General features: G+C 35.2%; 1 protein-coding gene across 2 annotated transcripts in view; it reads right to left on the bottom strand.

Moving 5' to 3' along the window:
* Window positions 1-886: 886 nt before the first annotated feature.
* Window positions 887-14396, bottom strand: part of LOC143250900 (uncharacterized) — a 30846-nt gene continuing 17336 nt past the window's right edge. For both annotated transcript variants that reach the window (XM_076502069.1, XM_076502070.1), the window contains exon 8: window positions 887-2928. In XM_076502069.1, the coding sequence (XP_076358184.1) occupies window positions 2728-2928 (201 nt within the window). In that variant the 3' untranslated portion in view covers window positions 887-2727. The remainder of the gene's footprint in view (window positions 2929-14396) is intronic.

The raw sequence follows: 14396 nt of genomic DNA, 5'->3' as shown, positions 1-14396 counted from the left end.
CTCATGTTCACAGGTGAACTTAATGTTGGGATATATATAGTTAACATGGTTGAAAAAACTGTGTTCTATAGATGTGAATCCAGCAATTGTATTGTCAATAGTGGCAGGTGTAAGGCTGAATTGAAGAAACAAGCAGAAAAATAGTAACTAGATTCAAAGAAAAAAGACCTTCAAAAGTTTTTGAACACTGCAAATCAAATAAACACAACATAACCATAAAAAACACCCAGGTACTAAGTAGGGAAACAAACTCAGAATCAAAGAAACCCTACTTCTACAACTAAAACTAAAATTAAACTAATACAAAGGAACATCGTTATACCTACACTAATTAATAACCTAACATCTAACTGCAATGCCCATTTCCACATTTGTCCCTGAGACGAGCCCAACAATGGTCAGTTGCAAACTCTCTGTTAACCTAAAGTTAATGGAAGAAGGTCAAAATGTTCTCTGCTTTATTAGTAAAAGTATTAATACCCATACCAGCTGAGTCTCAAAAAAGATAGTCTACATAAAAATGTATTTCCTCACTATAATATGCTCAGAAATATAACCATATACTACATCAAAGAGTTTGAACTTTTTCAAAGACAGATTTGAAATATAATTGTAACTTGTAATTACAGTATCAAGGTAACGTGAATAAAAGGTTTTGTTGGTGGTGAAACAACTTTCCATCATTAATGTACTTCCACAAAACAAGTGTGAAGCTAAAGTATGATTTTTATCAACAGGGAAAGTAAAACTGGTTTAAAAGTAATAATTGTGTGTTTTCTGCTTGGTTAAGGTTTAAATGGTAATGTTGCACAGAACTACTGAACAATTCACTAAGATAACCAGTTGGGGCAAGTACAAACCGTACTAGAGAACAAAAAACATACAATAAATGGTAAAATATCTTTTATTTATTCTTTCCGATATGAAAAATGTTTACAAAATAAAATACATTACAAAAAATAACGTGTTTAAAAACAACTAGTATATAAAAACATAAAATCAAGCTTGAATTCATATTTACTTTTATAATGTATACATTCAGCAATGCTGTAAATTTCCTTTGCAGATTTGGTATGAAGTCCAATTGAATCTGTGTATATTGGACACTTGCCCTAAAATTTCATAAATTATAAATTTTCAATTATTACCTTTCAGCAGATGATTCTAATGTGGTGCATAACAGCTAAATAAAGAGGAAAAAAAAAAATGGAGGTAGCATTTTAAGGCTTCTCAAAAGTACAAGGTAAGTCCTGTCCTGTAATGCATTTCAAAATAAAGGAAGCTACTGCCTTTTAAGTTTTACTTAGAAAGTATATAGATACTGTTGGTTTTGTTTGGGTTTCACTTCTCTCGTTAATTTTCTTCCCATATGAAGAGCACAAGTAACAACAAGTTCATTTCATTTTTATCTCAATATAATAATCTGTAACTTTACAAGTATAGCACTGTTTTTGTCAGTGTGCAGTGTTTAGTAAGTTATTAAAAACATTATACATACTCACTGCTGGCATTTTAAAACAATTCCTATACTGCAAAAAAAAAAATTAATTTGCATTTCCTAAATCTATCTTACCTTGAAGGCTTTCAGTATTTTTAGTTACATATGCATATTACACATCAAACCTCTCTAAAGAGTAATATACAAAAATTAAGAAAATTTCAAAGACTAGGCCAATAATATTTAGATTAACATCAAATACAGCTAAAATATTATTTATTAAATATGAAATCTATTGTATTATATTTAAATATAGTTATATAGATGCAATAATTTATACAATCATCTTTTAGCTTTACAGTATAACACTATAAATCAAGACAATTTGCATTTAAGAAAACCCTCCCACTGTTGCCCATAATAATTTAGGCTATATTACGTCACCATTCATCCTCAAGTTGAAAAAAAAACATTTATATCATAACTTTTTCTTTTTTAAATAATTTCTTGGCTTCAATCTTTGGTTTTGTATTTATTTTAAATCACTAGATGAAAATATTTAATGGGAAAAAAAAGATACATATTACATATGATTTGAGGCCACATACTTTTTACAAAATTATAAAAATAATAAAGAAAGGCTAACTAAGAGGATGCTTGAGCATTTTAATATTAATTTTGAAAAAAAAACCTGATCGTACAACTATTTCACACACTTTTAATTCCAGTTGTATATTAAGCAGTATGTATGAGTATTTTTTTATTACATAATATAAATACTCTTGATTAGGCCTACAATAAAATGAGTTTCAAATTTCAATTTTTTTAATATTTAGGTAAGTGATATTTATGTACAAACAATTAATAACTACACATTTTCATAACCTACAAAAATAGATTATTCAAAATAGTCACAACCTTAATGGTTTTTTGTCTATAAAAGCTGCTAGAAACTAAAAATGATTTCATGATCTTCTAGACTGCTGTAATATTTTAACAGTCATTTCTAACTTTCTTCCTAGTATTGTGCGAAGTGGAAATATTTTAAATGGTATTGCTTTAGTTTAAGAGTATTAAAATATATCATGTTTAAATACATCACATGAAAAATGCACTTGTTTATCCCTTCACTAGGATTCTTTCATTTTTTAATATATAGTATAGAAAGAAGTATCAGTTCAAAAGTGCATGTGTGTGTGTATGTAAGGCACTTGCAAATTGTTTTCAATATTCTAATCTTGCAACTCTCTGCAAAGACATTTCTGATACCATTTTGAAGTTTCCATGTTTCAAGATGGTTGACCAAATAAACAGTATTTTTTGGCAACATTTCCTTGAGATGAGTTCCTTCCAACTGAGCTGAGCCATGTTTCTCCAACTTGTGGCTCGCATACATGGGAAACAGGTGGAGTTACAACATAAAAAGAACTTGGAAATCTAATGCTAGTTTGTTTAAGTGGCCAAGTTGATGTCTTCACAAATCGATCATCCTATAAATTGAAAAATATTTACCTATGAATTGATGGAAAAATGGGGCAACTTGGGAAACAACTAATTGTTTGTTAGAGAAGACTCATAATTATAACATATATGGGTGAATATAACTGTTATTCAATAAAGGTAAGCACTATAGTTAGTTAACATTCAGGTGACCATTTCCTTATTTGTAAATATGCTGGAATGTGACAAACAACAGCTCAAAACTGTTGTTAATATTTTGAGTGCAAGTTCCTATATATACAATACATTTATATAGCTTATTAGTTACTTTATTCATTTATTTTTTTTTTTCTTAAGACAAGTATAACTGTTCACATTACAGGAAAAAGATTGGAATGAAACAGATTTACGGATGGAGGCAAAGTCATCATTCAAGAGATAGAGTTGTGTTTTGGTCTAACATAATTAATTATAAATCACAAGACTTATTGGTTAATAAATTACATACATACTTCACTTTTGTTTTTGGAATACAATTTCTTCTCACTGGTACACATTCCAAATATTAAATTATACCAAATAGGTAACTTTCTCCAAATTCAAAAAGATCATTTTCTGACTGCCCATCATCCACTTTTTGTCTAATCACACAAATGCTTCTTATATTAGTGAAACCCAGAATCACCTTAAAATATGAGAATTGGCATGTGTATAAAAACTCTGCTGTCTATCAGCACAATACAGAAAGAGGACATCTGATTTCTCTAAGTTTAAAGTTCTTTCAACTGGCAAACACAATACTGAACTTCTTATAAAAGAAGGATTATGTATAAAAACATTTTCCATCCCTAAATAACAAAAAGTCTTCACTGAATTTAGACTTATTTTAACCATTTCGTTCGTGCCTCTGTTTTCATTTTCTCATGTTATATTTGTATATTAAAATTGTTTATTTCTTATGAACCATATATTGTGGCTTATAAGATGCTATGGTGAACAAGAGACATCTACATTTTGGAAGGTAGTATTCAGAAATAAAGTTTGAGGCAGAATACCAACTAATATTTACACCAACAAAACCTAACTATCTGTTTTATTAAAATCCACATCTATAACATTTTACTGCCCAAATGATAATATTTAATGATAAAATTACATAGATAACACCAATACTGAAATAAGTTTTAAAATGCAACAATAATTTTAGGAATAATGGGAAAACAGATTTAATTCTTCAATCATCTTTGAACACAGAAAAATGATAACTTTTGTCATCTTTTCAACAATCACTACTGGAGTCATTGATAACATCAGAGTCATCAATGCTGTTGCTCCAATCAAAAAGATCATCTCCTGTACCATCCATTGTATTACTGATACCACATTTCATGAAGGACTTAATGATTGTCTCTGTGTTAACTACTTTCCATACAGTTTTAACCATGTGACACATCTGTGCAATAGGTGTTTTTTTCTATACAACCAATGGGTGTAAATCCATGTAAACCCTTCATCCCCTACCTCCATTTTTCCCTCATGAATTCTTTGAAGGGCTTATTAATCAATAGATCCAGTTGTTGTAACTGGGGTGTCAGACATCCTGAAATGACAGCAATTTGTGTTTTCAGTTGCTGCCCTTTTCACTTTGTCATCTCAGTTTTACAAACCCTAAACTGGTCACACACTAACAGAGCTGGTTTCCTAAGCCAACCACCTGATCTCCTTTCCCCAACTTTTTCAAGTGAAAGTTTGACTCCATCTTTATCCATCCACTCTTTCTGGTGAATGTGAAGAAAAATTCCTGCTGGAATTTTCTCCTTTGCCAGAGTTTTCTGTTTAAAAAACAAAAGTGGTAGAAGTTTTGTCCTGTCAGCACAGCATCACAGAACTGCTATTCAGCATTTTTTGTCTCACTCCCAGATGTCTTAACAGTCATGATTTCTGTACCATCTACGGTCTTATTCTAATGGGCATTGAAAGTCAGGTGATCTTGTCCATATTACTAATTTATGTTGCTCATAATTTGCTTGTTTCCAAGCATATTTTACAAACTTATGAAATTCTAGGATTGTGCTTTCATATTCATCTGGCATTCTCTTGACGATGCTTGTGCATGTTCGCATAGCCAATCCACATAACAATCTGCAACACTAGCTGTAGTTGCTGAAAAAATCTATGATCCCTTTTTTGTGCAACCCTGGCCTCACTCATTAAAGTTTTCGTTGACAAAGAATAACCAAGCTTCCTTTCATTCATTACCCAATCCCTAACTTCTTATAGTTCTAGCCACCTTGCTGGTGTTTTTTTATGAAGATTATGTGCTCCTCAATTTGTCTTACTTACTCTAGGCTCTAATCATTTTTTTGGTAGTTGCTGGCCCAAATTCCCTTTCTACAGTTCTGTTACCATGTATTATATATATATATAGGCAAAATCAACTAAAGGTAATTTATAACAAATTGTGTAAGCATGTTTCTTATTAAAATTCATCGTGCTAGTAGCATTATCACGAATCCAAAAACTTACCACATTATCTCAGAAATAATCCTATATCATTGCTTACCAATTAACAGGGAAAGATTTGAATAAAATGATCTAAATATTATGTCATTTAAAATCGGTTTATGTTAATATAAATAATAAATTATAATTTTACTTAAACACTTTGAAATATAGGTTAAGAAATTTCAAAATTGATGCACTAATTTAGTTTACAGTCTTAAAAGTACAAAAGATTTAACCACTCAAAGGTTACTGATGACAAGGTCAGACATAATATAATCCAGTTAACAAGGAAGTTATTACTTTCCTACACTGAAAACATATTTCCAACAGGCACTTGGTTGGTTGTTTGTTTGGTGTTTATTGGTATATAGCAACTATGCTATCTGTTAAAAACATAAAAGTCCATAAAACATAAAATTAAATTGAGGTAAAAACTAAACAATGTACAAAAGTCAGATAAAGGACTCAAACAAAATTAAAAAAGCCAATGACTCATAAAAGTTTAACCCTCATACACACGGTGGGGGTCAAAAATGGGCCCACTTGTGTTTAAGTTGTTATAGAAATATCAAAGGTGTGACTTTCGGGCCTAAAAATGTACCTAATTTAATCTATACTAATAACATACTATACCAATACGTTTAACATGTATTTTATGCAAATGGGGTATTACACCCCTTGTCTAATGTTCAAATTCACGTTTTCCACATTGGGGGTCATTTTTGACCCCCGTTTAAAAAACTCAATTACATTTCTGGTAAACAATCAAATAATATATTGATATGAAATTTTGTGTTCTAGAACATTCTAGAACACTCTATAAATGTTCTCGAGCATTCTAGAATATTCTTATCTACGTTGCATAGAGAGCCCTCAATCAATGATGAATCAGGAAAACCTGAAATAATATCATACTATAACTCCACCAAAGGGGAGTCGATACACTAGACCAAATAGTTAGATTCTTTTCCACAAAAAGAAAGACCAGAAGGTGGCCAATGGCACTATTTTATAACATTCTTGATGCTGCCGCATACAATGCTTACCTTCTCTATCGCCAGCGCCATCCAGAATCCACATCAAAGTACCAAAAAAGAGCAAGACGTGAATTTCTGAAGTTGCTTACTGATGAATTACTGCCTGAAGAAGATACAAATGATGTGATCCCTCCAAAAAGACAAAAAGTTGCTGAAGAGAACATTAGGAAATGGTGTCAAATATGTGCACGTGATTCAAGGAAAAAAACTTCTTCAAAGTGTATCAAATGTAGTAAAATGGCTTGCAATGACCATAAAGTTACCCAAAGTGTATGCATAAATTGTATAGAATAAATATTTTGTCCAAATTTATACTTTGCTTATATGAAAATAAATTTTTTTTTAAATATTTTTGGTGGGGGTCAAAAATGACCCCCAGTGTGGGCAACGTAATTTTTTTGAGTGTGTGTACTAGGGTTAAAAACACAATTAAGGTGGACAGCGTGACCATCACCAATGATACTGTCAATCATCAGGGAAACCCATAAAAGAAAGAGACAGCATAATATAGATTATTGTGAAATGAGTTTCACAATGGCCACACATCGGTGTATCAGTCCCAGACAAAAGAAAACAGTAAGTTAAAAAACTATTACTAATACATAGTTTAGCAAGGACAACTTTTCCTTCCAATCTTTAAGGAAGCAACATGGCTAAAGAGCAACAGAAGGTTTAATAAAAAAACAAAAAAAACTTGCTACCACATTGCTCATGCCAAGTCAGTTGCCAACTGACATGAAGCAAAACCTTGAATACAAGACTGTTGTCCTGCTATGGGACAGCCATGGCTGTGACAACACCAGAGCAGACAGGCTTCACTGCAGTGTCAACAAGCTCATTTCCTTGAATGCTGATTTGGCCAGGTATCCAGAAAAACTGGATAGAAATAAAGGTAAAAAAAAAAAAAATGGGCCAGTTGTTTTTGAACATCAACAGGAACAAGGTGAGAACTAATGAGAAGCAATTTTAAGATTAGTAGAAAACTAAGAGAGTCAACATAAATAGTAAATCTTTATACTTCACATCTTCTATGTGATCCAGGGAAAGAAAAATGGCATACAAATCAGCAGTGAACACAAACTATAGTGTGGATTCTGTGAGAAACTGCCAAGATGCAACAAATGGAAGAATAGTTCGCAAAATGTTCAGCAAGTAGAAAACAGTACTTCCAATTGGCAGTATCTGCTTTCTTCATATGACTCAAAGAAAGGTCACATTTGGGAATGGTAATAAGCCATGGTGGGACTGAATAGGTTGACCAGTGGAGACATCAATGTCATCCAGAGACAGACCCAATTCAGCCAGCTGTGTCTGAATAGGAAGGCCAAAAGAAACAATAGCAGATCATCTATACCAAAAGAGCACAGCCCATTGAGGAAGAAAGGTAGGACACTGTAGTTGGGATCAAACTTTATAAGCCTAATGCAAAGAAAGTTACACACAGCAGAGGAGATTTGTGGGATTGGACAAATGTGGAAAAACTCCATCCAAAACTGAAGCCTCAGAGGTGAATGGGGTTCACCATTTTCAATCCAAGGTCTTGGCAAAACCAGAAACCCACAGTCCAGACTCAAATGAGATCTTGAGCATAGAACCACTGATGGAAAAAATGCATGCATCCAGTTTTGGGAAAAAAGAAAAGGCAAAACTGTTTACTGTGGTCCACTTCAACAAACAATTGAGGGCAATCTGAAGCTGGCTCTCAATAAACTTTATATCTGACAACCAACAGAAGATTTGAAAGTTGTTGACATAGAGCCCATTTGCAACAGAAGGAAGTTGAGTGACAATAGCATTGCCATTGATACCAAAGTGTTACACTGAAGACAAAGTCCTGAGGAACTACAGGTTCCTGTGGAAAGGGTCAAACCCACACAGACTTGTAATTTCCTGTAAAATAAAAAGGGGCAATTAGCCACACTACCCACATGAATGGAGGTTCTGCAAAATGCCACACCTCCATGTAGTGCAATAAATCTCCTTAAAATCAATGAAAACAGAAAAAAAACGATGCTCTCTTTTGAGCAATGCTTCCCTGATTGATGTTTCAAGTCAAAGCAGGTGGTCCATGGTAAAAAAAGCTGTTGATGAAATCCACACTGAATAGATGAGAAGTGTTTTTTGATTCAAGGAACCAAACAAGACAAGCATTAACCATCCTCTCCAAGACCTTACAAAGGCAGCTAGTCAAAGCAACTGGACAATAATTGGATGAAATCTTGGGATCCTTCCAAGGCATAGAAAAAGATAGGAAAAAGCCTTGTTGCATGATACAGGAAAACATTCTCCTGCCAGATCCACTTAAAAAAGAATCACAAGGCAAAGGAGAAATAGTGCAGCATCTCATGTTGAACATCATGGGGTCTGAGAGATGTGCTGCCAAACAGATAAAGAGTGAGGTTGCTTATAGAAACAAATGGCCCAAAATGAAAGAAGTGATTGCTCTGCTCAAGACTTGGTGATTAAGAAAGCAGGGAAAGAGATAAAAGTGCTGAAAAAATAACTAAAGTTTTTACAAAGAGTATCAGTGATGCTCTGTATATCAACAACTTTCTAGCTACCAGAAAGAAAGATGGATAAGGGATGGAAAGTATACCTCCCATTGACCTTCTGAATCCTGTCCCTTAAGACTTTGGAACTAGTGGTAGAAGAAATGTTAGTTGTGAGCTTAACCCAAAATTCCTTTTGGCTTTGATATCTGCCCTGGTGAGAATGGGCACAGGCTTGTTCGAAAGAAATGTGGTTCAAAATAATTGAGATACTTGAAAATGGTATCCCAGGCCCATTTTTGAGCCTTCTATGCCTGCTGGCAAACTGGAAACCACCACGAATGAAAATATCATTCAAGGTTTTTAGGTATAGAATAGACAGCTGCTTAAACAGTGCAATCAGTTACTACTTCCATGTTGTTGTTACAGATAGTAGATTAACAATAAGAGGATCCATTTCTGAGAGAGAGGTGAAAGAGAGCCAGTTGGCCTGGTCCAACTTCCACCACAGCACTTAGATCAGGTGGCATCAACCATGGCCAATCTCCCTCAAAACTATAAGAAAATGATCACTGCCCCATAGGTCACATTCAACCCTCCAAGAAAAGCAAGAGGATACTTAAGAGGAACAGATAGATATATCGATAGCAGTAAAAGATTGACTTGGTGCATGGAAATAAGTAAAGAACCAGTATTGAGGACAAAAAGGTTGTGATCCAAGAGCATACACTCCACAGAACAACCAGATGCATTAATACCATTACCACCCCAGAGGGGATTGTGTCCATTAAAGTCTCCCAGGATTACAAAGGGAGACAGCAGCTGTTCTATGACAACATCAAGGTCTGATTAATAATTAGTCTCTCCAGGAGACATGTATAGAAAACATACAATGATGGTACAAACCAAGGAAGCATGGATGACTATGACCCAAGGATGTATCAAGAGGCATAGACAGGATTGGTATGTGCCAGTCAACCAGCAGTGCCATTCCTCCATGCACTTGAACAAACAATTTGTCAATCAGGTATAAAGAAAACTACTGGTTTTAGAAATGTTTCCCGTAAGGAAAGACACACAGAATGATAGGAACGAATCAAGGTCTTAATGTCATCCAGATTAGAATGGCAACCTTGACAATTCCCCTTTATCAAAGTGGCCATTTTTACTTAGGTGGAGAAACTTTCTGTTTATGACAACAGTGTTTTTCTTTATTAGAAGAAAGTCTGTCTATCTCCATGGATCCTGTCCTTGGTCAAGTGGGCAGGTCTCTGTCTGTCAGTAGATGTAGATCCTAGCAACTGAGGACATGAACAAATGATCATCCTGCATCTCAGGGGCCAAAGAAGATGGACCAGGGTGGACACTAAAACCCAAAGCTGAATGAAGTGGACCTGTGCAGTCACAGGAAGAAGACAACAACTTTCAAGTCTCAGGACAAGAAATGTTATTAATGATTTTTATATGCTGTACCTCTTTCTCCTCCTGCCCATGCAGGCATCATTGTCTCTCAATAGCTAAATCCCCAATTTCTTTTGAATTAAGGAGTACTTCACTGAACGTTGGTGTAGATGTTTCTACCACAATGCCTCCAGAATGTAGTTTCTTGAATGACTCTGGAAAGCAGCAGTCCCACTAACCTCTTCTCAATAAAAAAGGGAGACTTTGCCACAAAGATTTATTTAACAAAGAATTCATTATGAGAAAATAATGTACAAGTACAGAATGGGGTGAAAAATACTGACCAAAGCCTTTTAAATGTAGTTGCTTACCAATGAGCCATTTGTTTATTATTTTATTTTATTATAATTTTTAAGTTATTCTTAATAGAAGGAGAAAGATTCATTGCCCACTATAGAGTACTACAAGTGAATGCACTATAATGCCAAGCTAGAACACTGCAGCAACACCAGAGCTTAGTGAGCATTATACCCAAACACCAGCATCAAACACAATACCAACAACACCCACTGGAAATGCCCAACACTGGTACTCAGTTGATCCTAGCCCAAATAGACAAGCCAAAGTGGTGTGCTGAAGTGCCCCACATGTCACCCAACTGTCAGAATTCTCCTCCCCTTCACAGGTTACTGTGCATGGCAAACATGTGGGTGGATAATCAGATCCCAGAGGAAGTAAATTGAAAGTACAGAACTTTCTCTGGGAGGTCCTCTCACCACATACAGGAATACACGTTAAGGGGCCAATAGATATTTATGTTCTCTCGAACATATGGCTATTCTTGTTCAGTGTTACCCACTATGTACAAAATTTTTTTCACACGCCACAAGCTTTTCACTGCAGTGACCAATGTGACTCAATTGCATCTCCCCTGTAAATCATCATGTAACAACCCTCCACCAACACGAGTGTGACACACCTTCCTGATACATGTGACTACCTCTATTTGATTCCACCAAACTATCACATTGAGACAGGACAGGGGCAAAAAAGCACCAGTTTTCAATGGATAGGAAGTGTTGGAAATGTGAAAGGAGTTAAGCACATATCAGAAATATATTTTCAATATAGGAAAATAATAACTTCACCCCAAACAATCATCCTCTGGATAGGACCATAGAGAAGTTAGAGCTCATGGGCACAACATCAACCACTGCACGGAAGTGAAGAATATGAGACAAAACCACAAAATTAAAAGTTAGAGTTAAGATTACAACCAATACATGGATTTATTGGTCTAGCTCTAGTGCAAAACCACTCGCTTGGAACCAACATTCAAGTGATGGTAGAACAAGGGGTCCCAATCAAAGGGGTGAACTACAGTGTGACAGATCAGCTCCAAAGCAACATCATCCTCCAAAAGGAACTGCTCAAAAGCTGGAGATAAACATCAACCTCCAGGTCCCACTACAAGGAAGTGTATTGCTTCAGTGAAATATATGTATCCTCACCCTACAAACAGAACTACAAAGAAGCTGGGTGCAACATCGACCTTAGGACACACTGCACTGAGTTAGAGTGTATGTAGATGGAAATATGTGCAAAATTATCCCCCAGATAGGACTGCAATGCTATCTTCCAGGTCCCACTGCATGAAAATGGACTGCATCTACCAAATATATACAATGTTATCTTCTGGATAAGACTGCACAGAAGCTGGGCATAACATCAACCTCCAGTATTAACTGCATGGAAGAGAAGCACCTGACTGGAGGATTGCATACCATCTTCATCAGCAGAATATCACAATTGTACACCCTACTGAATGGAAGTGATCACATTCAGGAGAAAACTTCTATAGTTCACCACTCCAATGGCTCAGAAAAGGAAAGTTGCAAGAACTTCCATACTCACTAGATGAACAAGAAAGTAATAAAATATGGCAGAGAGGTAAAAGGAAAGGCAACTTTGGAGACAGTGCAATAAGTAAACTGTCCCCAAGTAACTCAATTAAAAGAAACAGCAAGAATGGACAAAAATACAAGTCCACAAATTAGTACAGTCCAGAATGGACACATTAACAATGCAAATATATATATACTAAAAAGAAAAAAATAATTAATGGTCTTGTGAAACACCTCATCTCAACAGTGTATATTATTGCCCATGGGCATATTTGTGTTTTATTATTTCATCTTCACCATACAGTGTGGATTTGAGATACAAGAAACATATCTGGAGAAGTTATGCTTTCTACTGAGCGAGATCCAAATTTTAAATAGGACATACCCCTGATGGGAAAAACATAAAGAAAAATTAATTTACCCAGTCACACCTGCACAAAAATTTGAAGGAAGGCAACAGGTGGAAGGAAGTACCCCCTGTGAGGAAAAAATAGCTATCCAATGAAGACAGTGGGAAACAAACATATGTCTGACAAAAAAAAAAGTTTCCTCAAATGGAGAAAGGAGGTGCCCAATCTAGAGCATAGAAATTGGGTCATAATTTGGGAAGAAAAAAAAAGAAAGGAACAGACCAATCCAATCAGTTGAGGTTCCCAAATTGTAAGGGTAGAACGATAAAGGCTGTATACAGAAGAATAGTGCAAGGGAATGAAAAGGTGGAAATGGAAACCACTAAAGCAGGCCATGATGTCAGTGGAACAATAAAGAACACATACTTGACACAGAAATCTCACTGAAGCAGACCAGGAACAAAGGTGAGAAATGGATGAAAAAGAAATTGACAAGGAAAAATAAAAAAGATCCACAAAACTGATGAAGTTTTGAGGAGGATAAAACCAATCTGGAAGAATCACTTGACAAGGAGGTCAACAAATCTGAAAGAAACATAAATTAAACCAGCTGGTTTAGTTCTAAATGTGAAATTCCACTACTATTGTCTGAGAAGATGATGAACTAGACCAAAAAAAAAAAAAAAGGTAATTTGGTGTAAATTGGAGTAAAATGGCAAAAGTATCCAGATGAGGAGTACCCCATTGACTGCATAGCCACCCAAAATCCTAAAGATCTATAAACCACTCCATGGGATAAACCTGGACAGGCCTTAAAAATGATCTGCAACAAAGGGAAAAGCTTCCAGAACGTAACATACAAGGAGATTTATTCACAGCGTATGAGCCCAATAAAGGAAGTCCAAAGTTTGACCACAAGGGGAACAGTAACACGTGCCCTCATAGTAATTGAAATAGCCCACAATGGTGAAACTGATAAAATGGAACATGACGTGTTGGTACTGTACTAGTGGAAGATAATGAAACAAAGCATACTGTATCACCATGTGAGACCATTGCCTAGAAGTATCTCACTGATGGACCAGCACTTTCAAACCTAGAAGAAAAGTATCTGTAATTTAATACAAATTTGGATAAGGTGGAGGAAGTTGTACTCCTTCCATTGTGTTACACTCGTTCAACCATCAATACAGATAGTCTATAAAGGAAGAGATGAAAGATAAATGAAGAGATTAATGGATCCTGATTAAGATTCTATAGGCCATACAGAGACCTCTGCACAAAATACATGTACCCAACCCAAAGGAATAAAGGCTTCCATGGAAGCCCAAGTCCTAAAAATGAAAGCATCTTTTGTGCAGAAACTGAGGAAGCAGTAAATGGATGGAGAACTGAAAGCACTGTCAAATAGAGAAGAATAGGCCCAAATAAGTGTGTGGTACTGAAAAATACACCCAAGTGAAAATGATAGTAGGTACACAAAAGAAACCTTCATCATGTTTAGAATTCAATCAATACAAGCAGCTCCTGTTGGCAACAAGCATGTGTGTTGAAAAGACCCCAGTATGAAATGATCTAACAGGAGCCAGTCATCCATTTAGTGGTGTAAACACAATTCTAGAGCATGCAAAAGTTGAGCAAAAGACGTAACCACCTAATAAAATACACGGTCCAAAAGACTGTTCAAAACTGATAAACAACCCTGTAGTGGACAAACTGAAGATATCTTCTAGACTGATGAGAAATACAAATACAGAGATAGGCATTCGAGATGTTCATCTTGGTCATCATGGAGAAAACCTACCTTGAATGTGATAAAGGACTCCACGAGA

The sequence above is a fragment of the Tachypleus tridentatus genome, chromosome 5, assembly GCF_004210375.1.
Source record: "Tachypleus tridentatus isolate NWPU-2018 chromosome 5, ASM421037v1, whole genome shotgun sequence".
Lineage (NCBI taxonomy): Eukaryota > Metazoa > Arthropoda > Merostomata > Xiphosura > Limulidae > Tachypleus > Tachypleus tridentatus.
Note: the sequence above shows the minus strand (reverse complement) of the source record. Positions and strands in the feature narration are given on the sequence as shown.